This window comes from Sphaeramia orbicularis, chromosome 1 (genome assembly GCF_902148855.1).
Source record: "Sphaeramia orbicularis chromosome 1, fSphaOr1.1, whole genome shotgun sequence".
NCBI lineage: Eukaryota > Metazoa > Chordata > Actinopteri > Kurtiformes > Apogonidae > Sphaeramia > Sphaeramia orbicularis.
This window is the reverse complement of record NC_043957.1, coordinates 39,445,484-39,470,468: the sequence shown is the minus strand read 5'-3', so window position 1 is coordinate 39,470,468 and position 24,985 is coordinate 39,445,484. Positions and strand designations below refer to the sequence as shown.

At 36.4% G+C, this 24,985-nt stretch overlaps 1 protein-coding gene across 2 annotated transcripts; it reads right to left on the bottom strand.

The window, feature by feature from the left end:
• Nucleotides 1-10,338: 10,338 nt before the first annotated feature.
• On the bottom strand, nt 10,339-24,573 carry LOC115424673 (serine hydrolase-like protein). 2 transcript variants are annotated; one of them, XM_030142062.1, is made up of 12 exons: nt 24,453-24,573; nt 17,438-17,575; nt 16,118-16,231; nt 15,882-15,923; nt 15,730-15,749; nt 15,404-15,478; nt 13,421-13,527; nt 13,250-13,329; nt 13,129-13,163; nt 12,951-13,027; nt 12,738-12,825; nt 10,339-11,326 (listed from the first exon to the last, which is right to left on the bottom strand). In XM_030142062.1, the coding sequence occupies exons 1-12, from the start codon at nt 24,529-24,531 to the stop codon at nt 11,207-11,209; spliced, it is 975 nt and encodes a 324-aa protein (XP_029997922.1). In that variant the 5' UTR covers nt 24,532-24,573; the 3' UTR covers nt 10,339-11,206. The 2 variants fall into 2 exon arrangements, with proteins under 2 accessions (XP_029997922.1, XP_029997930.1); XM_030142070.1 differs by having other exon boundaries at nt 11,190-11,326; nt 12,959-13,027.
• Nucleotides 24,574-24,985: the final 412 nt, after the last annotated feature.

Genomic DNA, 24,985 nt, shown 5'->3' with positions numbered 1-24,985 from the left:
TTGTTCGCTGCGTAAAATCAATTCCACTCCATTTAACACAGAGGCCATCACATAGTTTATGTGACATTGAGAGAGAGAGAGGGGGCCATTTTTGTGTGAGCAGCACCTCATCTGCTTTGACTGACGGTAGCTGCTGTGTTTTAGTCACTCCCCGAATAAAGGAGAAAAAAGGACTTTTTTCCTCTGTCTTGCTGTTTCGAAGACAAACACTGAATACAGGGAGGATGGCCTACATAACAAAAAGTTGTCAGAGGATGTCATCTTTTTTAATGATTGCCATTTTTAGCACATTCTGCACAAGCATCAGATTCATGAAAAGCAGATCACCTTCAAAGAAGAGGTGTGGGATCTGCTGACAGAAATGATTTGATTCCTCATATACAGTGCATGAATTCCTTCACAGCTCTAACACTGATCCTGTCCTGTGAATGCAAGGGAGCACATTTATTATGCAGATATTACATTATATTACAGTTTATCAGGCTGAATTTCATTTGAAGTGTTTCTGAGTCCTATAATTTTAGAAATGATTGAGAATGATTTACAAGAAACATTGAAGAAAATGTACAATTACATTACTGAATCATACTGAATTTTTTTTAGTTGCAGACAACATAGAAGGTGTCATGTTCAGTGTAGTCCTAATATGCACTGATCACTCCTAAGATTAATAACCTGTGCAATGCAACAAAAAAGGAAGGGATAGCTTTCTATGTTTTGATAAAAAAAAAAAAAAAATCCTAATCCTTCAAGGTGTAGATTCCTGTATTATAGAATATATTTAAAGGAACAATAGTTTAATTTCAGGAAAAAGCAATTGATTAGAAGTTCACACATTCAGATCATTGTGTTTAGAGTATTTTCGTGTGTACTTTTGCAATGAGTACTCTGAGTCAAAGTGAGAAAAGCGTACTGAGAAACTGAGTGTGAAAATCTGTCCATTAGGTTTGCAGCTGCTGTGAGAGCACTTTGGTGTGCATGAAGTCAGAAACAAATGGAGCAACAACCTCTGGATTTTTCATATGGACGTGATTATCGCCTGGTACCGTCACCACCGACTGCTGAGAGCATAAAAGACAAATAAATGTGCCACAAATAGTATCTAGAAATTGCAACTCAAACACCTCATTTATTAAGATTTGAACTCACATTTCTGTCATGACAGCGTTGGAAAAGTACAAATGTTTGTTTCTGTTGCTTTGACTCAGTGCCTTTTGTTAGCTCCAGAAAAACAAATATTACATCTATTTTTTAAGAGCCTGTGTTGAGAGTGTTATGTACACACCATATATTAAAATGTCAGAATGTAAAATGAAACATTCAGTGGATATTAACATAATGAACGCATTCATAGTAGTGGTCAATATCCTTCAGAATAACCAGAACACTGGCTCGTATCCTCGCCTGCAGACTCTGCTCCAAACTGATGTGCATTCTGTTTTTCTGAAAAAACAGAAATATACAGTGTGTGTTTTAGGGAAGGAAACCTCTGGGGTAAAAGAGATTAAAAGAGAGGACGTGGTGGAGGGTGTGGAGGTTGAATGTGACTTACAAAATTAACTCGCAGGTCCCTGGAGAAAACAAATCCTGCACATTAAAAAACACATTCAGCTGTCAGCAGATGAAGGGAGGAAAAGTTAGATTATTCATCCCAGAGAGGAGACGTAGAAATAAAGGCATACCTCATTCCACTTGAACTAGACCTCTTTCTAACACACACTGCACAGACTGGTCTGGACAGAGTCAGGTTTGCAGCCAACAACCTGAAAGAAATAAAACCCCTAGGCTGCCAGATGTGTAAAAAGACAAAGATATGAGAAGTCCAGTAAACTTCTGAAAGTGACGCTTAAATACCTCTCCACTGTCTTCTCATAAGTGTAAACTCTTTTCTTATCTGCTGCACTTTTTTCAAACTCCATCATCTCATTCATCCCCTGCCTCATCACTTTGAGTATTTGAGACAGAAAATTGAGGTGAGAATATCAAAAATGAGGTGATAAGTATCAGAGCTCTGTAAGAAATAGGAAAAAGACAAGGAAAATGGAAAGAAAATGAAGATAATTGAGGCATATTCTATTAAGTTTAATGATCCTTCTACTATAGCCCTCTCATAAAAATGGTTATAGTACCTGATCTGTGGGTAAAAATCCCAGAGTCCAGTAGTATGAGAGCATCCACCATCTCTGGATACAATACACTGAACTGTGGAAAACACTGTGCTGACTCGAAATCATGCAAATCAAACAATGTAGCAAAAAAAAAAAGATATGTTGTGAGTTTTCATAACCATTCCAGCAATATTACCACCTGTAGGGGAGGGAAAGATAACCACGCTCAAAGTAACAGAAATAAGACACTTAAAGTGCACTCTAGTATACTATTTCCTTTCTATGTTCACTGATTTCACATAAATACACACAAAAAAATGTCAGGTCCCTTGGATTTGACAGTTTGTGTGAAAATGGAAATTGCAGGTAATTCTTGCAGGTTTTCATACAGTGTGGAAAGGCCTTGTTCATATTAGAGCCATTGTCTGTTAAGTCTAGTCAATATATTAGAAATGGTGGTAGGCTCATTGATATCTCATTGTAAGACAACAAAAAGACACCATTTCATTTTCAGGTGATTATACGCTAATGACCACATGAAACGTTTCTTTTCTAATAATAATCAATGGAGATGGTAGAAATTGAATTGATTCCCATTATATTGAGTCGTATCTGTATATATAAATTACAATAGACTATACATCTTACTTAGACTGTCTTTGACTCACCAATACTTTGGCCTGTGATGGAGAACATTGTCCACTGGAGATCTGTGGGAATTATCTGTAGTAAAATAGCACATCTGATTATATTCAGTTGAATTTCTTCCCTGTGTCAGGACACAAATTGATTCACATAGCTCTTTTTTGTTTTTTGAGAGGTGAGTACAATGAGTCATGTTCCCTGGAGGAGTTTCTGAACAAGACAAAAATTATGTAAAAGATGTAACAAGATGAAAATGACACTGATGAAACTGACATAAAAAACAGTGTTTTGTTAGTGGAAAAGGAGGTCAGTCATCTTTGTATGAGAACAGACTTCTTGTTAGACTGATGGTGGAAATCTATTCAAATTCTGCTTAAAGCTATACCTAACTTGCTTAACTTACCTTGCTTAACTTGCTGAATTAACTTACCTAACCTTTCGTTAATTAGTTCTGGAAACCTGCACACACATTTAACAGTATGGGAAAACCTTCTGGAAAGCAAAGCCAACATGCAGATGACCAACACGATGCAACACTAGCTAACCTAAATCTGCCTAATTCAGAACATGGAAGTAACACTTTGCACGTTAGTGTCTGACTTGACTGTTTCATGTGCTTTTCATGGGGACATTGTGCTGTTGTCTTACTAAACATTAATTATCAGTATAAAAGGTGACTGTTGATGCTAACTTGTTGGTCATGCATTTCAACAAGTTAATTCTATTCCATATTGTTTTGAATACAGATGTTTTTTTTTTGTAAATTTAGGCCATGTTGAGACCAAATCTATACATTTTTTTTTTTTGTCTCAAGCTGTAAATATTTAGAGCCATGCAACCTTTGAGGTCAAATTAGAGCTTTCTGTGATTTGATGAACATACACACCATCAATGATTCTTCACACATCTGCCACATACGCAGGTAGGTAGTAGAAAACTCCAGGTGGATGATATGAAGACAAACCGTCACCTGCCAGGTCGACCGCCACATATCTGAACTCTGATGGGTTTGGTTAAAAACAGGCTTAAGTTATGAATCACTTACTATTCCATCCTTTTAATCAGGGGATATGAAGTGGGTAAAATGAGGAGCTATACACATAAACAGGATGTGGTAGCAAATCTAAAACTTTTTGGTGCTGGGCTTTTCACTTTTAAAATGTACTTCATGACAAATTACAGAACACATGCCCTCAAATGTCAGTTGTCACACACAGTGCAAAGTGAATAACCTGTTGTAACTACTTTCAATAACTTCAACACTGTCTTGTACTAAAATGATTCCAAGTAACAGTGAATGAATATGGCATTCAAAACAGGAGTGACTCTGAGTCTACATTAACATTTGCAGAGGCTGCAAACACAAAGCTGTGTGATGTTTTATCTGAATATGCCACTTGTCTCTGACCTTTCATTTTCTACTTCATCAAACCTGTAAACACAGATGAAAATCAAACTACAGAACGTGAATGTACAGCTCCACAGTGCAACATTTTGTCTTCATGTACTTACTGAGATGTATTTTGACAGCTTAAAAGTATATTTAAAAAAAACAAAACAAAACATCAAAATGGTGTCAGATAAGGCAGGTGGTTCTTGTTTTCCTACGGCAGGAAAAAAAACAGATGGAGCATAAAAAAGAATAAAGCAAATTAACTGCTCAGTCAAACTTGCAGCTGGTTTTAACTTCATCCTCTGTGTTGTGTGTGCAGGCAAGTTACATTATACATGCGAGTGTGATTGTGTATGTGTGTGCGTTGTTGGTTTTTTTTTTATGTCAGGGATTGTACCTTTTTAGGATCACACTTTTTAATTTCATTATACAAATGTACAATGACAATGAAGATCTATTCTATTCTATTCTATTCTATTCTATTCTATTCTATTCTATTCTATTCTATTCTATTCTATTCTATTCTATTCTACATGCAATGGTGCATATAAAAGTTATCATGTGATGTTATCATCTCTGCTAAATTCACTGTTTGTTGATCCACTGTTCAGACTAAGACAAATCTTTAATGCAACTATTGACAACACAAACCTAGAGAAAATAGAGGTGATTTTTTTTTTTATTTACTGTGGCTGTTTTCTGTCCAAAAACAGAGTTAAGCTAACAGAACTATAATGCCAACTATCAGCTGATGCAACACATGAAGATTATAAGACACAGTGTTGTTTAGAGCGGGTGTCAAAATAACTGTCCATGTTTAAACTTACCATACCATAAATGTGTGTAAACAATGAGTGTTATACTTTATTCAGAGAGTGATTCAGTCTGTGGATACAAAGTGTTTATTCATTGGTGATTTTGAGGCACAACCCAACCAGCATGTCCATGTGGGCCCCAGAAAGGGTTACAAGTGGGCTGCATATAAGGGTCCCATGTGGGTTTGTCCGCAGTTTCCTTGGTGGCCCCATATGTGTTTGCCCATATCAGAATCAGAATCAAAATCAGAATCAGAATCTGTTTATTGTCATTGTATAAAGTACAACAAAATTGAGGCAAAGCTCTCAGGTTCAGTGCAAGAATTTACAGACAGACAACGAATATCAGTAAAACAACACATATCAGTAAAAGGCACAGTTATTTACATTAACCCTTTCATGCATAGTGGTCACCACAGTGGACAGCAGATGAAGGTGTTTTCTTTTATATTTATGGATTTGTTGTTTTGTTCATCATCCCATACACTGCAATTCATACCATTACTATAACTTTGCTGTTCTAGATAAACCTTATCTGCAGTAACATGTTTGAGTGTAAAAAATTGCTAATTGTTACTAGACTGAAATAAACAGTTTTTTGTTTTTGTTTTTTCCTAAACAAAAAGCTGTTTGTTTTTTTTGGATATTATCTCCATGCAGGTATGTTAAAATGTGAGAAAACATCAGATTAGCACCATTAAAAATGTTTTTATTTCATAGTTTTCACATAGTATATCAGTAAATACATGTTTCTTTGCTTCTAAAATTAAATGCATGGTGTCCAGCTGAGTGAACATTTTTGTTACTCCAATGATTAAATAGATTCATAAAAAATCCATTGCATTGTTGTTGTTTTTTTTTCATGCCTAAAGAGGAATAAAAACACTCTGGAAAAAAACCTTGATTAAGATTCTCATAATTCATGTATGAAAGGGTTAAAAAATAAAAAGTATTGCAAACTAAGATATTTGTAAAACAGAATTTAAGTAGTGCAAATAACATGAGAAGTAGTGCAAATGACATGAAAGATAAATATCGTGGGATAAATAGTGTGAAGAATAAATAATATGATATATTCAGATCTCTGATTCTGATTCTGATATGGGCAAACACATGTTTGGGTCACCATGGAAACTGCAGACAAACCCAAATGAGACCCTTTTATGCAGCACAATTGTAACCCTTCTGGGGCCCATGTGGACATGCTGGCTGGGAAGTGTCCTCTGGTACATGATTTCCCCCTGCTGTTGAGAGATTATTAACTATCAACTAAACATAACTTCCTATGAATGAGCCTTGTTCACCTTTTGGTCTGTAGGTTAATGGTCTACCTTTGGGCAGAAGAGGAATGATGGTGTTAAATGTTGCACAGTCATACAGACACAACATAGAACGACAATGGGACTGGTATGGACAGTTCTGAAAATGGACAAAACGCAGACACACTACAGTCTGCAGCTCACAGAGAAGACAACGTGACTTATTTTACAGGACTCCCTATTGATTTACAACCTGCTTCTGTCGATACAGCTTCTATTTCAGACTGATTATTCCCCATTGAAGTGTCACTGATCAAAAAACTCTGCAGCCAACTTGTGACCCTTGAGCTTTATAGAAACAACCCTGTCATTGGATGTTGAGGAAAACATGCCCCACTTTTGTCCACTTCTGAAAGACTGAAGGGGTGTGACAGAGCTTTTAATAACTCAGAGGACACCACTGTACTTTAATGTGTCTTTGTTCCCTCAGTTCCGTCTGTCAGGCATCATTCAGGACATTAAATTGGGCAGATAGTACAGTTTCCGCTGGGAACAATGCTGGCATTCATGTCACTTTTGGCAGTGAGCCAGTGTGTGAAGGACAGTGAGAATATGATATCAAATGAGAAAGTACCTTTGGTGTTATAGCTTCTAGAAACAAACTCGGTAGCTCATTCTTAAATATTCAACAGTACTGATATTACATTTAATTTATAAGGGCAATTTGTGTAACGGTAATTCTTTTTTTCACCCATAAGTAGCTGGGATAGGCTCCAGTGACCCTAGAAAGGATCATGCGGGTTCAGATAATGAATAAATAATTTCTTTTCAATTTACTGTTTTTAGTTGTTTTGTCTTTATCTATTTATTACCCCGATCCCTGAAGGGGAGGCAAGGAGTATTGTTTTTGGTTCTGTTTGTTTGTTAACACTCTAGCAGCAACACTTTTGATTGAATTCATACCTAAATGAGTTTATAGATACTAGTGACCCACAATAGATGTCATTACATTTTGGGAACAGTAGGTAGGTCAAAGTTCAAATTTTTTATGAATTTTTAAAATCATTTTTTCCCCCCATTTACTTATAATGGATGAAATTTCAAATGTCTGTAGCAGCAGAACTGTTTGTTGAATTCATACTAAATTGACTTTATAGATAGCCAATGACCCAGAATAGACATGGTTACATTTAGGGAAAAGTAAGTCAAAGTTCAAATTTTTTTAATGAATTTTTAAGAATTTTTTTCAACCTTATCTTATAATGGGCGAAATTTCAAATGTCCATAAAAGCATCAATTTTGCTTCAATTTACTTCAAACTTGGCACATATATAGAGGCAATTGATATGCTGACATCAGCACACGCATAGACAGGATGACATCAGCTGGATCGATGCCAAAATAAGCTACAGTATGTGTGAGGGGGGGGGGTTTGTTGTGCCAGGCACCACTTGTTGTTTTGTGTGTTAAGTACTAACCTGCTTCTGAAAAGTGCAACATGACAGTGATCATTTATCATTACCTGAAGGTCTTTAATCTCTCATATCACTCAGTATAGTAATTATTGTCAAACCACATCATCACATTCTGTTTAACCCTCCTTTATTTCACCAGTTGTCATTGTGTAGCTCTGTTTAAAATTCTGTTGCTGTGAATGATTACAATATTCACTGCTTAGCTTTGATATAAAAGCAGCATATTGTATCTATTAAAAATGGAAATGTACACTGTTGTCCATAAAGATGGAATATAATATTTTTTACCTCTCTTCATGAAATGATAGTGATTTATTCTTGAGAGATAGAGTGTAGCTGAGACTCATTATGTGGTAATGGCACCTGGTCAAAGGTCAAGTTTATTTATATAGTATATTTAAAAGAATGCAAAGTGCCCAAAATTCTGTACAAAGATATATGTAAAAATACAAGATATGATGAAACTAGTAAAACATACTAAAAATGTGATTACTAATGTGTATAAATAAGAATAAAAAGAGGCGCATGTATAAAAACAAAATTATTCCAACTTCATGGACAACAGTGTATTTATTCTTACTTGACTTTCAACAACAGTGTACAAGGTTAATCATAAGTTTAACTGTGCCCAATGAGCTGAATGTTTACTTATGTGCCTTTAACAGATGTGAAACAAAAATGAAACAAAGATGCAGTGTCAGCAATAAGTTCATCTTAAAATTTTTTCCTGGAAATTCACTTTTAAACAAGTGGCACCAGGCACAACAAACCCCATCTCTCACACATACTGTAGCTCATTTTGGCATCGATGCAGCTGATGTCATCATGTCTATGCATGTGGTGATGTCAGCATATCAATTGCCTCTATATATGTGCCAAGTTTGAAGTAAATTGAAACAAAATGTAAGTTTTTATAGACATTTGAAATTTTGCCCATTATAAGTAAATGGGAGAAAAAAAAAAGATGTGAAAAATTCATAAAATATTTGAACTTTGACCTACTTTTCCCAAAATGTAACCACATCTATTCTGTGTCACTGACAATATATAAACCCAATTTAGTATGAATTGAACTAGTAGTTTTGCTGCTGGAGTGTTAACAAACAAAGAAACACACAAACCGAACCAAAAACAATACCCATTGCCTTCCCTTCGGGGGTGGGGTAAAAATGACATGCCATCATAACCAGCTTTGTATTTAAAAATCACGTGATGAGAGACTAAAAAACAAAACAGACTTGATGGACTTACTTTAAGTTGGACAGCAGTTGCAGTTCCATCTATTCTTCTGCTGTTACTCAAAGCCTCAACACTTTAATTTGACTAAAACATTTTCTGCTGCGTCTATGAGAGGTGGGTATGAAATTTTCAATAAATACACTCAGAGCTTATATGAGATCATTTGGACCGAGAAGAGGAAGGATCAACTGTACCAGAGGTCTCTGAAGAATCAATATAAGTCCATTTGTAAGGGATCCAGCTGGAAGGCATGTGGACACAGGGGTATTTTAGAAATAAGGGTTTTTATTTAATCACAAAAAAGAAAAAAAAAAGCCAATTTACAACAGCCACAGCCAGGTTCTGAGTCCATAAAAAAGGTCAGATAAACAGAACTGAACTCAGGCTGAACCCCACTGACCTACAGACAATGAATAAGAGACCACATGCATACAGATATATACTCACTACCAGTCAAGGCAAACACATAAGAATAAACAGTTAGCCTTAAGTTTCCAAAAAAAACAGAACAAAAACCAAAAACCATTAATTAACCCAGAAGAAACATCCAAACAAATTTGAGCATTACAAAAGAAACAAAACTAATTCTAAACCACATGGTCCCCAATCCCCCTGTCATGGTTTAGTATGGCCTCACCGGTGCTTCCTCATATTTAGCTCTTAAAGACCTAGAATTATAATGACACCACCCTCTGCAATTTTCACTGAAAATCAGGTATTTTATTTTCCTATATTTAGTTCACCAATTGTTTAGATGTTCATAAAAGCTGAGTTCGTTCAAAGGGTACTATATCAAAACTTCGAAAACTGAACGAAAAGCGTCTTGTTTAGCAAAATATATCATTAACTGAACATAAAAACAAGTGTCCACAGCCATTGCATTTTGTGAAACTCCATAGATTTTACTGGTGAATTAATGTTGCAGAGGCTGATAGTGTTTCCATGTTCACTATTCATAACAGATCACCATGGAAAAGCTGAGGAACTTTTTTTTAAATCAAAATTATTTCAATGTATTTATAGGATTAGTCGTTTAAAAGTTATTTAACATTTTATATCAGTAAACACCTGTGGATGGCAATCACCAGTAATAGAAACAAGAATTAAACATAAAGAACTTGATGTTAAGTAATGTTAGATTGTGTAAAATGTGATATTGAAAGTCCAAAAGTTCACTCAATATACAAGCCTACAAATAGAACTGATGTAATTTAGAACAAATCTTCCATAAATTATGTTATGTTAAATTAAGAATTATGCATCATTATATGTTTTATGTACATGCACAGAAGAAAGTTTGTAATTCATTCAGTATAAACCAGATGAGAAACAGCTCCAGGGATAAAGTTAGTTTAATAAATTGAACAGTAACCTGAGATCTGCCAGTCTTATTAAAGCTGAAAATGATAAAATCTGTTTTTAATCCACACTTTAGAGCCATGAAAGAAAATAAGCAGTTCTTGTCACTTTTTGGAACTCTGAGAATTTGCTTGGAGGCTCACCTTAACCACAAGTGAGAAGTTTAATAAGCAATTAATGTTGGTGGAAAGAAAAACTGTTCCTTAAATGCCAATCTGTTAAATATTTACTAATTTAATCAAAGAAAGCAGGGGCAGTATGAGGCTTTTTATTACCTATCACAGATGAGAATTAAACTATTCTTATTTTGTTTTATTATATTTACAATACCATGTCTCTAGGTTACGTTAACTGAGTGTAATTATAGACCAGTCACAGTGGAAAGTAATTTCAAGTTGTGTTCAGGTTCATTTTATTCAATATTCCATAAAACTGACAGATTCATATTGCACTATGTTTCCTAAAAAAAAAAACAAATTAGTGGCTCAATTTGAAAAAAATAAATTAAATGCCTTCTTCTACACACGTAGCTGCTCACTGCTACTGTTCGTGTTTTGTAGATGCACATTACATTATGCAGTTAATGCTCGTGTGGGTCTTGTAATAAAACCAGTTTGATTAGATACAGCCCCTGCACTGATCTGTATCAACACACTGCAATAAAACCAACTGTGGCGGCTGCAGTAAAATGCATTTGGGTCGACATCTCTGCCCACTGTCTGTGGAGTGGGGGAGGTGTCGGCGTTATGTTTCTGCCTTCGCTGTCCAGCCTGCCAGCTTATTTCAACAAGAATTACATCACATTAAGGATGCATTTCATGGGGGCTTCAATGCCACCGCTAACACAAACACTCACGCAATTTGCTCAGATAAATAACAACACAACTATAAATCAAACTGATGCGCTTGTTGCTTATAACTTGGCCGACTGTGAGAGCACTTTGGTCCGCAGGAAGTCGGAGATATATGGAGCAACGACTTCAGGATGAGTCAGGTGGACGTGATGATCGCCTGGTACCGTCACCACCGTGTCCTGAAACAAACCCAAACAGAATTTCCTGCATCTTCAATTGTTATTGTAAATTCTAAACACCCTGAACTTTCAACCTGGATGAATTAAAAAAGAAAACTTGAGTAATTTTTTTTTTTTTTTTTACTGTGAGCTCAGACAGAACCTGAGGAAATTAATTTGTATTCATTTAAAAAGTGGTATTTTACATATTATCCACTTCCAGATAAATGTTCCTAAACAACTAACAGTCTAGTTCTGTTTTTCTGTGCGTCTTTTAAGGCTGTGAACATGTTTACTGTATTTTTTTGTTGGATCTGAATAAAAGAGAATGAGAAGTAAATATGTATGTTAAATATGCATGTTCATTTGAACCCTAGAAAAACAACAGAGCTAAAGGTGGCTTAAGACTTTTGCACATTACTGTATCTATACAGTATATTATTATTAATAATTAACAACTGGGACTAAATAAGTGTTTATATGCTCTCAATCCTTTTCAAATATGCAGACAGTTATATTTACTGCTTTCTTTCCGACTTATTTTTCTGTTTTCTTTATTAAGTTCTTGAGCTGTCCTTCCTACATAAATTACGAACAAACAAAAAACTATTTCAATCGATAGACTGTTTTTGCAAATGGGAACTCTGTATTTGAATTTTCTTTTTCCTACTCTAAGACATTACATTTTACTCATGAGACAAAGGACAGTTCCAGGCATTTGTAGGCTGGGGAAAAAAAATCATGAATTATGGTTCACTGTATTATTATATTCATTATACTAAAACATTAAATACTTGTCCTGTATTTTCATTATGTTTTTTTTAAAGAAGTACTCAGCACTGAAGCAAAATTTAAACTTAGAAGTAGAATATAATAGGGCTGATTGTAGGGTCACACTGAAGCATTAAAGCTGTGTGCTGTTGTAGCCTTTTAACATTATACACTGCTGTAATACAATGTCTGCTGCATCCCTTTGTAAGATAAGATGAAGGACACAGGGAAAATACAAGTCTCCAGCAGTGGACAGGCAATTAAACAGCAGAAATCTCGCATTAAAACACAGTTGTGTTCAAGAAGAGTTAAGAAAAGAGCCCAACGGAGAACTACATGGAGACACAGGCATTTTATGTACATGTTGATGGGAAAATGTTGTTCCTCATTAAAACCAAGTGTATGTTTATGGGAAAAGGTGAAGGGAAAAACCATGTCTAATGCGACACTATATAAAGAAAGACTAAAAAGGTCCATTTTCCATTAGAAATGGAAGATGACAGAACTTCAAAGAAGTCAAAAAAAAGAAGAAGATCAGAGATTAGGATTGTAGCTATAACAAAACAAGTAATTTAGGATAAAAATAGACAATTAACAGCTAGAGGAGTTCCAGAACTGTCCTATTCTATTCTATTCTATTCTATTCTAGGTCTGAACTCACATTTCTGTCCTTCCATTGCTGCTGAAGTATTGACGTAAACTTCTTTTGACTTGGTTCCGAGAGCATTCTGTGGAAACCATTTTGTGATCTGAAAAAAAAAAAAAAAAAAAAAAAAAGAGGTCAGGACATTAAATACTTCATGTGGTGTCCATTGATATAAATGATGACATCATAATGGGCAAATTCATTTAATAATTGTGGTTATTATCTCACAGAATCACCAGAACACCGGATCGTATCCTCTTCTGCATCAGCAGACTCTGCTCCAAACTGAAGCGCACAATGTTTTTCTGAAACAATGAAACACACAGTAGATGTTTTCTGTGAAGGGGAGTAAACCTCTGAGGATGAAAAATGTAGCACATTATCTGAGAGGTTACATGTGACTTACAAAATTAACTCGCAAGTCTCTGGAGAACACAAATCCTGCACATTAAAAAAAAAAATAAAACACACTGAGCAAAGTGAGATTATTCATCCCAGAGTGGAGATGTGGAAAAGTAAAGACATACCTCCTTCCACTTGAATTAGACCTCTTTCCAACATGATGTGCACAGACTGGTCAGACAGAGTCGGGTTTACAGCCAACATCCTGAAAGAAATAAAACACCTCAGCTGCCAGATGTGTAAAAAGACAAAGATACAATAGCTCTAGTAATTTTCTGAAAGTGACGCTGTAATACCTCTCCACTGCCTTCTCATAAGTGTAAACTCTTTTCTTCTCTGCTGCTTTTTTTTCAAACTCAATCATCTCATTCATCCCCTGCCTCATCACTTTGGCTGTTTCTCTCTGCAAGAAAAGAGACAGAAAATTGAGGTGAGAAAGTCAAAACTAGTGACAGGAGTGAGACGTACGTGAGAAGAACACAAAGGAAAATGAGGACAACTGAGACGTGCTGCATTTGTTGTCACTGCCCACAGACGGATTCACTCTTAACGTCAAAGTCTTTTGGTATCGTTTGTGTTGGGAACAATAATATCATGATGTCGATGCATTTTAATGGGTACGTACAATGTAAAAACACATGCACTAACATTTAACAAAGACTATAATTTCACCAATGAATTTGGGGGGAGTTTATGTGTTACAGATGACATTAAAAGGTGTTTAAAGGGGGGATTTCAGTACTATACTCGCCAGTATACTTGCATTTGAGTATATACAATAGCTCCATCAAAATGAATGAATAAATAAGTATCTGTAAGTGAAACAGAAGCAAATTAAATTAAGTATAAATAAATATATATCTGCTCCTCATCTTCATGCCACTGTAGGACAATCACAAAAAAAGCTATAAAACAGTAAATAAATTACATATAAACTAGTATTGAAACATTAGAGACTCTCTGGTGAAGAGAGGTAGACAAAATGATATCAGTCCCTGGCTTAAAAAAAAAAAAAACAGGTTGCCAACTGGATTTTGCCAAGCAAACAGTTCAGATTCTTCTACTGGATAATTACAGAAGTGATTAACATGTTTTGACAGCAATAAGTTATTTAGTCCTAACCGATGCAATGAGTAGCTTCTCATTTCTTAAAATACCAAATCAGAAGAGAAGTCCTGTGGTTGTGGAAAAGATTCACCACTGTTTCAGAAAAGTCAAATTATTTGCACTAAGCAAATAAAACAACTAAGGGGATTTCTGAGACTACTAAAATTAGGATGAAACAGTAGAATGGATTATTAAAACTTGGAAGTATAGTGGTGAACCATCACCATCATGGAACTAATGTGGTTAGATGATCAAAAATCAACATCACAATTCATGACTATATTTAATGGTGACAATGAGCGCACAATGAATATAGAACTCGAGTGATTGGGACTAAACAACAGTGTAGCTTCAAGAAAATCACGTCAGTGAAGCCAAATGGAAAAAAGGCTTTGATTTGATAGAGAGCATAAAGACTGGACTGTGTTTCAGTGGATAAAGGTCATGTGGATGAGTCCAGATTGACCCTGTTCTAGAGTGATGGTAAGAGGAGAGGTGAATGAAGTGATAACCCATTATGCGTAGTGCCTGCAGTCCAAGCCTGTGGGGGCAGTGTGGTTCACTTGGTCAGGTCCATGTTAAAAAGTCTTATGCATTATGTATTAACTGTGACCGAGTGGATTCAGGGAGCATGAGACATCATTATCACACGAGCTGTCCACAGAGGTGTGACCAGAATGTCATGTGTGGGTGGGCATTTTGCTTGTTTGGGGGTGCAGAAAAATATTGTTGGATGAAAAAAAAAAAAAAAAAAGAAGGGGGGGGGGGGGCAGGACTGTTGGACGACTGGGGGGGGTCCATGACTGTCAAACAGGGTCCGTTCAGCTCTGGCAGGCTAGACAGGGCATTTCTCAGAGGGGCAGAGCTTGTCCCTGGAGGGGCATTGTACCCCCTAACCCCCCCAGCCACATACCTGGTTGTCCATCATCCAATCCAGATCTAAAACCCTTTGAGAATCTTTGTGACTTTATGCAGCAGTCTGACTCTCCCATCATCAATATCAGACTTTGGCAAAAACATAAATACAACTCTGAATGGAAATAAATTCAGTGACTTTGCTTAGAATTACTGAAAAATGCACAGCTAATACATTCTGTAGTCTAAGGGAAAGGTGGTCCAATGAAATATTAGAATGTGGGACTTTTTTGGCCGGGCTGTGTATATTCACATACCGTGTCTGTAGGTAAAAATCCGTAAACATCCAGCAGAACAAGACCATCCACCATCTCAGGATACAATGCAGTGAACTGTGGACAACACAGTGTGGATTATAACCTCCGTAGGTGTGTCACAGAAGAATTCATTCATTTATTTGTTTTGAGCAGAAGAAAAAAACAAAACTTTTATGTGTACAACGAACTGAGAGCAGAGCAAAAACATTAATAAATAGAGGTGATCAAGACAATATAGCAATTGCCATGTACACTAGTAATAACAAAATAAATTGCATAAGTATTGCTCAAAAAGGAGGAGGAATTGCCTAAACATTGGTCATTACCATCGCAGCAATGTCTCCACCTGTAAATAAAAAGATAAGATGAGCTGAACTACAAATCATTTGTAGGAGAAAAGCCAACTCGTTTAATGAGCATGCGTTACCATTCATAGTTTGAAACATATATTCTTATTCTGCTCGGAGGGTTTACTCACCCATACTGTGGCCAATGATGGAGAGTTTTGTCAGCTGAAGAGCTGTGGGAGTTCATTTCACACATCATTAACCAGGCAGACTTAATGTCTCATGAACAGCACTTTCAGTTGCCAAAAACCTACTATAGTTTAACAAGAAAAGACACAAATGGGACATAAAATCCTGTAGGGATTAAACCCACAGTGAAGTCTGGATTTAACTAGAGGATTTTCTGACAGTTCATGAATGTACAAACCATCAACGACTCTCCGTACGTCTGCTACATACGAAGGAAAACAATAGAAATCTCCAGGAGGACGATGTGACGACAGACCGTGACCTGCCAGGTCCACCGTCAAGTATCTGAACCCTGAGAGGATGACAGTGAAGACACATGGAACGTGTAGTTTGACACTAATGTACTGGGGGAAAAAACACACAAACAAATCGATCAAACCAAACCATCTGTATAAGCAGAATGTGACCTGATGAGTCCGTCTGTGTGCTCATTAGTGCAGTGGCCTCAAGGACAGGGTGATTGTTTCTCACTATGTTTCTAATGTATCAGACTCACTGACTTGACATGGAAATAATGAGTTACAGTTGCTTGTTATCTGAGAAGTGACACACAGTGTAAAGTGGATAAATATGTCCTGAGAGGAGGAGGAGGAGGAGGAGAGGTTATGCCTACAGAATGAAACTCTGTCAGACATTGTTTGTGCCCATTTGCAAGCGTGAAATAAAATGAAGATCGCTACTTTCGTATTTGTCAAGCCTTTAATATCAGAGAAAATGCCACAACGGCTAAACTGGCATGTAATCCAAAGCATTCTGTTGAACAGGTTCAGTTTTTACAAGTATGTCTTATTCATATTTTGACAGATAATTCAAGGTTCATTCAGCTGAATTTAAAGAGCCTGTTCAACATTATTATTTTCATTTATTGTTACAAGGTCTGTCTGTCCATGTCTGTATCACAAAATCTAAAGCACATTTTGACTTGAAAATCGCACACAAGTTGTGTTTCTACTATACCTCAGTCGTCCTAGTAGACGGTCTGCAGATCTAGATCCTGAAATTTTTTTAAAGGGTTTGCCATCTTACACTGTTGCCCATAAAGTTGGATTAAAATATTGTACCTCTTCTCATGAAATGATTGTTACAATGCGATTTGTTCTTAATAAAGTGTAACTGAGACTCAGAGTGTAATCACTGCATCTAAGGTAATTATTGATGTGTATTAAGAAGAACAAAAGGAGGATGTGTCAAAATTATTCCAACCTTTTGGGTAACAGTGCATTTCCCTCAGTTACTTGCTCAGTACTGATCTCCTTGGTAGTTCAGCACAGTGGGATTATTCATTGCACTGGACATGATCTAAGTGGGAGTGGGACTTTCATTTAAAAACAAAAAACAAAAAAAAAACAGAGGAATCGTATTGAAAAATCTGTTTTAATTATTGAAAACTTTCCATTTACCCAGAATCAGAACTAGTGTTGTGTGAAAATTACAAACCTGTAAATATCCCATTTGTCAACTCTGTTTATCTTTTTAGGCATCTGTTGTAACAGGTTACCTTTGGGTAGAAGAGGAACGAGGGTGCTGAATGACCCGCAGTTGTCGGCCCAGCCGTGTAAACACAACACAGGACGCCCATGTTCAGGACCCCAGACTTTACCTCGGATCTCCCCCCATGGGACTGGTATGGAGAGCTCTGAAAATAGACACAACACAGACACACCTCAGTGTGCAGCTCTAACACAGCCTGACCGTTTTCATCGGTATGAAAAACACATTAAAACAGGTACTAACAAGTCGCACAGTTCAGAAGCTGTTTGAACAGAACACACTACTGATAACCTTAACTTGGACCAAACTGTAATAACATCTATTACTGTCAGTGTGAAAAGACTTTACATTTTTTATCTAGTTTTATTTGGCTGTTGACCAGACAGTGGAAGGAGTTCATCCATAGTTCATCTGATACACTCAGCATCCTTCCAGTCTTCATTTACATAAAACTACGTCATCAGATTGAACCGTTCCGATGCTGAGAATTCTTCCAAGGACTGACTGAATTATCCTGTGAATCAGCAGTGTTTATGTACCTGCAATCCTCTGTGTGAGCGTCAACTGCAACCACAAATAAAATCTCAATTAAGATTAAAGAGCATGTCTCTTCACCAGTGCAAAATGCATTTAAATATAATGATGTGATCGTATTAGATGAAGTTTATTTACATTACATAGCATATTTCGTGCCATTCAGAGTGCTTAAAGATAAATACATGGACTATTGAGAGGAAAATAAAACCATAGATAGAAATACTGAGAAAGGAAAGCACAACACTGTGTGTCTGTCAACTTGATTTAACTAAGCAAATACATAAGATCCTTCTATTGGATAATTATGGAGCTTCTCATTTCTTAAACATCCATTAGTTTGTTAGAGAGCAAAAAGACTGAACCTTGCCAAGAACACTGGTTATGAAATATTGCACACGGGAATTTTGTTTTTGGCTCAGCAGTGTGTAAAATAGTAATAAAGAGGCTAATATAATTAAAGGATCTTTAAAATGATTAATAGAAGGAACAGTTCTCTGACAGTAAGTGATGCAGTGCAAGAAAAAAATAATTAAGAGATCAATCATCTGTATATGAAAACTGAAAAGTTTTTAATTAGATTTAATATTTTCTATATTTGGGGTCAGATTAAATTAAGTTTGTTTCAACAGATAAATGCTGCTTCACCTTTATTACAGCCCTAATCAGTATTCTTCAGGTGGTGAACCGCTGAATGAAAGAGCAGCTGAGTAGGGCCGGGTTGCTTAATCGACTCGCTTAATCGTTCACGAAACGTTGACTTGCTGAATCATGAACGAATCGCTGAATTGTTCGCAAATTAATGAAATGTTCACGAATTAATGACTCGCTGAATCATTCATGACTTGCTGAATTTTTTTTTAAAATAGGTGAATCAAATTAATCAATTCAGAATCGATTCCCAACAAATGAACGAACCGAAAGAATCGAGTTAGTTAAAAGAATCGGACTTCCCACCACCAGGGGTAAAATAATTCTTCTGATTTTGTGAAAAGAATGAAACAAAATAATACAGTACAAGTCAACTCCCATTTTTAACAGTTTAATGTATAAAGATTTCCCTATAGTGGACCGTACCGTTTTTAACCATGGCGGCACTAAAAGCAACTGAGAATCAACTTTAACTTCGTCATTGATTCTCGATTGTGGATGTCAAGTACCAGAATTAAACTGTTTGGTACATTTGGTTTGCCTGTGATGATACAGATGTGGACTGGTAAATGTATGAAGCTAGCAGATGTCTAGCCTGTTGAAAATGTGTTATTTTACTACCTTATTTAAGTGTTTTGTTAGTTTATGGATACAAGCTGACGTCTTTATAAGTTCAATTATTATTTGACATTATTCCACAGAGGCTGGTACAGTCCACGCTAATGCTAGCTAATGTCTTAGCAAGATAAGCTAAGTTGCTATTTAAACAAACCTTATTACATTTTTGTGAGGTAAAATCAATTATAATTTTCCAAGGAGATAAACTCCCTTTGTTTCCATTCTCATTTTATCGTGAATAAATTGTGCTTTAGAAGTAGTCAGTGACAGAGCTGTGCAAGTTTACACTTAACGAGTTCAGTTCATACAGAATAAAAGAAATGAATTGATGTTCATAGTTCGCCATTACAATTGAGAACTAGTTAATGTTCAGTTCATTAAACATTTCTTTTTTAAGTGAAGAAAAACCGACTATTTCTGAGCTTATCTTTCCAAGTAAACCCTCTTCATATTATTGCCCATCACTACTATCCCCAACTAGGGATGTAACAATATGAAAATTTCATATCACGGTTACTGTGACCAAGATTAGCATGGTTATCATTATCATCACGGTATTGTTGAAATGTGCTCAAAATGTTCAAAAAGTACTTATACACACACTGAAATAATGTAACCCAGTTATATTTTGAAAAAAATAAATAAATAAAAAATGAAACAACATGCACAATGTACTTTCTGTTGCAGAAACATTAAAATATTAACATGTAAACATCAAACATACAATTGTGCATTAAAGATGGCACCTTATGACCCTAAGAGATATCTGTACCAGGGGTGGGAATTAATAGGATTTCATAAATATCAATGCCATTGTCGATTCTGCTTACCAATCCAATTCCTTATCAATTCTCCTATTGATTCCTGAGTGGTTTTTTGAGTGGGAAAAAAAGTAGCTGGACAGGTCATAGTGGAGTTTGTTTGACCCTTTTCGAGATCAAACCATTCACAATGTCACACATATACACTGTTGTACAGACACACAAACAGAAAGTGAAACACAATCATGTTTTCCTGAACTGTTTAATGAACAAATGTAATTATGCTGAAAGAATGAGGATTTTAAAACATGTTAGGGTGATCTGCTTCTCCAGGAAATGAGCAGTATCACCGTGATTTTCAAAGTGCGGTAATCAAACATGGTTATCATGATAATTACAATTTAAATGGTAATACTAACCGTCGGAAATTTTACCGCGGTTTATCGCTATACCGGCAATCGCTACATCCCTATCCCCAACTATTGTGAAAATAATTTACACCCGTTTCATTTATCACAGCTAAGGCAGTAACCCCATATTACCAAGATATTGTCTGGACTAAAACATTCAGAATCTCAGAAAAAGACACAGTTGTGCCGAATTCTACTCCCTGCCGAGAACTGGATCGCCAGCAGCTGCCAAAAACAGCTCCCCCTTCCTAAGGCAGCCATAAAGAGGACAAAGTGCACCAAATTCACCCTGCAACACCACAATAACTCCAAATGTGAGCTGCTAAAGTAATTTCACTCCTTTAGCTTCACAAGCTAATTCTGATGGGGGATGCAGTTTACAGCAATATCTGATGCCAAATTCGGCTCCCTGCCGAAAACTGCATCCCCAGCCGCGTGTGATGTAGTTTTTAGTAGTATCTGCTTATATTGTTATATATTTTGTGTGTCATGTATCTAAGATTTAACTTTAGAAAGTTTCATATACCTTACAGTTTGCACATTCTTTAATATCAAACATTAAAAAAAAATAACTGCAATATCTTACAATATTATTAATTACTTAATTGTGACACAGGTATGATGGTGTTAAGAGGTTGAATAATTCACAGTTAATTTCATACCCTACAGTCAGAAAGGAGAAAAAGTTGTGACAGGATGAATTCGGTGCACATTGTCCTCTTCATGGCTGACTTAGGAAGGGGGAGCAGTTTTCGGCAGGTAGTAGAATTCGTAGGTAGTAGTGGGAAAAAAAGTACAGACTTGAACAGACTAAACTGATTCAAGGCTGTTTTTTGAGCCCGTAAGTCACGACTTCAAACCACGACTCACGTCTTTGTAAATTTCCAGGCAAGTCACGCCAAACTGCCTGAGGGCAAGGAATTGTGGTAGCTACGAGCTAGATGTAAACAAACCGGCATGGTGGACCGTACATTATGCTCATTTACAATCATTTCTATCACCAAAGGGGCTTGCTCTGTGCTTATTTGATGGAAACAGAAAAGTAAAAACAGCGCGTAAGGCAAGAGAAGCTGTTCTACCTTTTTATGTTATTTGTATAGGTATTTGGCATTAATTTATTCTTACACTGAATGGACTGAAACCTAGCTACCATTAGAGTAGCTGCTGATTATGCAGAACATTTGCAGATAAATGTCAGAGCAATACCTTGTTTTAATAAACAATTTGCATAAACACCACATCCATGGGGGCTGCCATTGCTACGTGACGTCAGAGCTCGGAACTGGGAGTACATCAATCTAGTACAAGTTCACAGGTGGGAAGTCACAGGTTTGACTGCCATTCCAGTGCATTTTCACCAGTAGAAGGTTGGAAAAACACAAGTTATGGGCTGCCTGGACCATAGAATATGTTCATATCTATGCGTTAGCGATGTAACGTTCACGAACGAATCGAATCTTTTGAACAGCTCTTTGAAATGAACAATGGGAACCGAGTCTTTGTAAAGAGCCGTTCATTTTTGATTTTTTTTTTAAGGAGGGAGTGCCCAATTGCCTGTTAGTTTAGCGTCACTGGGGAGGCATTGGGCAGGAGGAGACTGTATTTAAGTAATTGCAGTGATTAATTACTGTTGTGTTTTGTACAATTTTTTCCATATGTTTACACACATTTATTGTTCTTGTTTTGAGGAGAATAAAATGTTATTTCATAAGAAAATGTTTTATTTTCTTCTTCATTTTTAGGCTACAGACTAGTCCACATTATGTACCGTGATGTTTTTTGTCAAATTCCAGCATTTGCCTAATGTCACCTCTCATGTCATGTATTTAGCCCACACATTTGAACTAACTACTCTTGTTTACAGTAAGATAATATTTACGGTCGCGTCAATTAAACTCCTTTAAAATGTAATGTCAATCATCACATGTAGCCCATTTAGTCATTAAAACATTGGTGTTTCAAAATAATGCAAAAAACATAAAAGAGCCAGACTTTTGAACAATGCTTTTCAGTGAACGGCTCCTGATTGAACGACTCCCTTCAAAGAGCCAAAAGTCCTATCACTACTATACGTGTGCTGATGTCAGCCTATCAATTGCCTCCTTAAATGTGGCAAGTTTGAAGTAAATTAGAACTAAATTTATGTTTTTTTTTACATATTAGAAATTTCAGTCATTATAATGGAAAAATAAAAGATTTAAGAAAATTTATTAAAAAAATCTGAACTTTGACCTACGTTTCCCAAAATGTAATGACATCCATTCTGGGTCACTGGCAATCTATAAACCCAATTTGGTATGAATTCAACCAATAGTTTTACTGCTGAAGTGTTAAACAAAAAAACAAACCAAACCAAAAACAATACCCAATACCCCCAGGTATACCCCTTACACCCGGGGTGAAAAATTAACTAGTATAGAGGGTATGCATGTGACATCACAGCTAGCGGGAGTCACCGCGGTTACGTCCATTGAGTGGCAGAAAGAGGGAGACGAGTAGCAGCTTTGGCTTGAATACAGCGAAAACTTTAGAACAATCTAAAAAATGGGGAAGAGCTGTTGTGCCATTGATTGCACAAATAGATTTAAAAAGCACTCAGAGCTATTGTTTTAGCGGCGACCTAAAGCCAAAGACAGAAGAAGCAGAGGGATCGCTGCAATTCATAGAAATAACTGGAGTCCAGGCAACGAAACCTGGATTTGTGTCAGGTAACGTTAATTTATGCTGTGTTCTTGCGTAAAATCATACCTTAAATTACATATCGTTTTGGCTAACGTTACTTCTTAGTAAAGCTCTTAATGTTAGCATCTGTCATTTAGTTCTATATTTGATAACTGAAACGTTTTTGTCTTCAGTTGTGTGATTCTGAACCTCGTACTCTACATGATTTGTAAACTAGCTTAAACTGAGGCTAACCTAGTTTTCCAAATAAGGGGGTACTGTAGCACAAAGCTGTTGTAGCTGTGTTGTATCAAGTATTTGATGTTAACTCTACTTAAATCTCCACAGTACCAGTAGATCATTCACTCACTTGGGTCAATACTAAGGGTTCAACTCCAGTAAATCAGTAGTGAACTGTGAGCACTACTGCTGGGCCTTTACCTTGGCAATCACTGCCAAGAAAATATGTCTGCACTGACATAAAACCTCCAAAACAATAGTATGTTGAATTGAAAGCACTCACCAGCTGTAATCCTCTAATTAACGATGACGAGGATGTCAACAACTCTTTGGCTTTTGTATGCTTTCAGACGTTGCATTGTGGATTTTCCCAGCGTTGAAATCAGGTTCATATAAATGTCAGGGTACGTGATTTCTGTCCACATATCAATGTTCGTAGACCACTTGTTGTTTGGTAGCTTGTATGGATCCATGTCCAGTCCAACTGTCTTTAATTTCATGTTACGTTCCACATTTTTCTGGGTCTTGCTGTAGTTACTGCTATGCTCCGCCATGTTGAGCCGGTTTGTTTTTGCCACTCAGTCTGACTTAGAGGGGCGTGGCCCAGGGGGGAAGTGACGTATGTGCATTCTGCACAGGGGAAGTGACGTATGTGCATAGTACACAACACTGATCCGTGAAACCTCTGGGGGCAACATAAAGATAACCAGCTAGTAGGCTAGGCTAGGCTAAATAACACACCCTATTATTTCATTGGCTGGTATTGTTTCTATAATTTCTTATTTATAGTTAGATATTTGTAGCTTCACCTGAGAGTACAGATGCTATTTTATTGAATTAAGATTTGATTTTATTCACAGACACTATGAGGAAAAGGAAAGGGCACAATGACATGAGACACTTTTTTGGTGCTAAAAGACTAAGTAGGAAATACTGGCACTAAGATCTACAACTACAGAGCAAGTGTCGGCGCAGTTCGGTTTTACACACTGCTGGTATGTATGAAGGCAGGTGGTGTTCAGCAGACAGGAGACAACAGGAGGACAGAGCAGAGCAGGCGGCACACACACAACAGGATGAGACCAGAGCAGGACCAGGACTAACCCCTCTTATGGAGGGGTCCTTCACACTCTGGGTTACATGTTACCTGTTTGGGCCATGGAAAGGCTGAAACAGAGTCTTGCAGTCCTCAAAGTTTGCGTGTAGCTTTTACGACTGAACAGCATTTGTGAAGACCAGACTAAACTTCCGTAGGGATCCAAGTTGGAGGTGGGATATAAACTGTGTCTGTGGGTGGAACTTTCATTTGTGTTTGTTTTGCCCTCGGTAACATCTTACAGGCACATAGCGCGTTCTCTTACATTTGGCTAGGGTACCTTTTTTTTTTTTTTTTTTCCCTCAACTTTATTAACAACATTTGAGTATACAGTACAATATTTTAAGCAAATAGCAAGATGTCAAAAGGGAAAAAGCATTTGAACATATAAGTTTAAGAAAATAATGCATGGATTTAAAAATGCAAAGCATAATATATAAATAATAGTTAAAAAAAAAAGTAAATAGATAAAAAAATAATAATTCTGACAAATATAAATAAATACAACAGAGTTCAATCAGTATTAAAAAATGTTTATAAATAGCCAAGGTGTTAGTGTTTTTTTGTTTTGTTTTTTTTTTTAA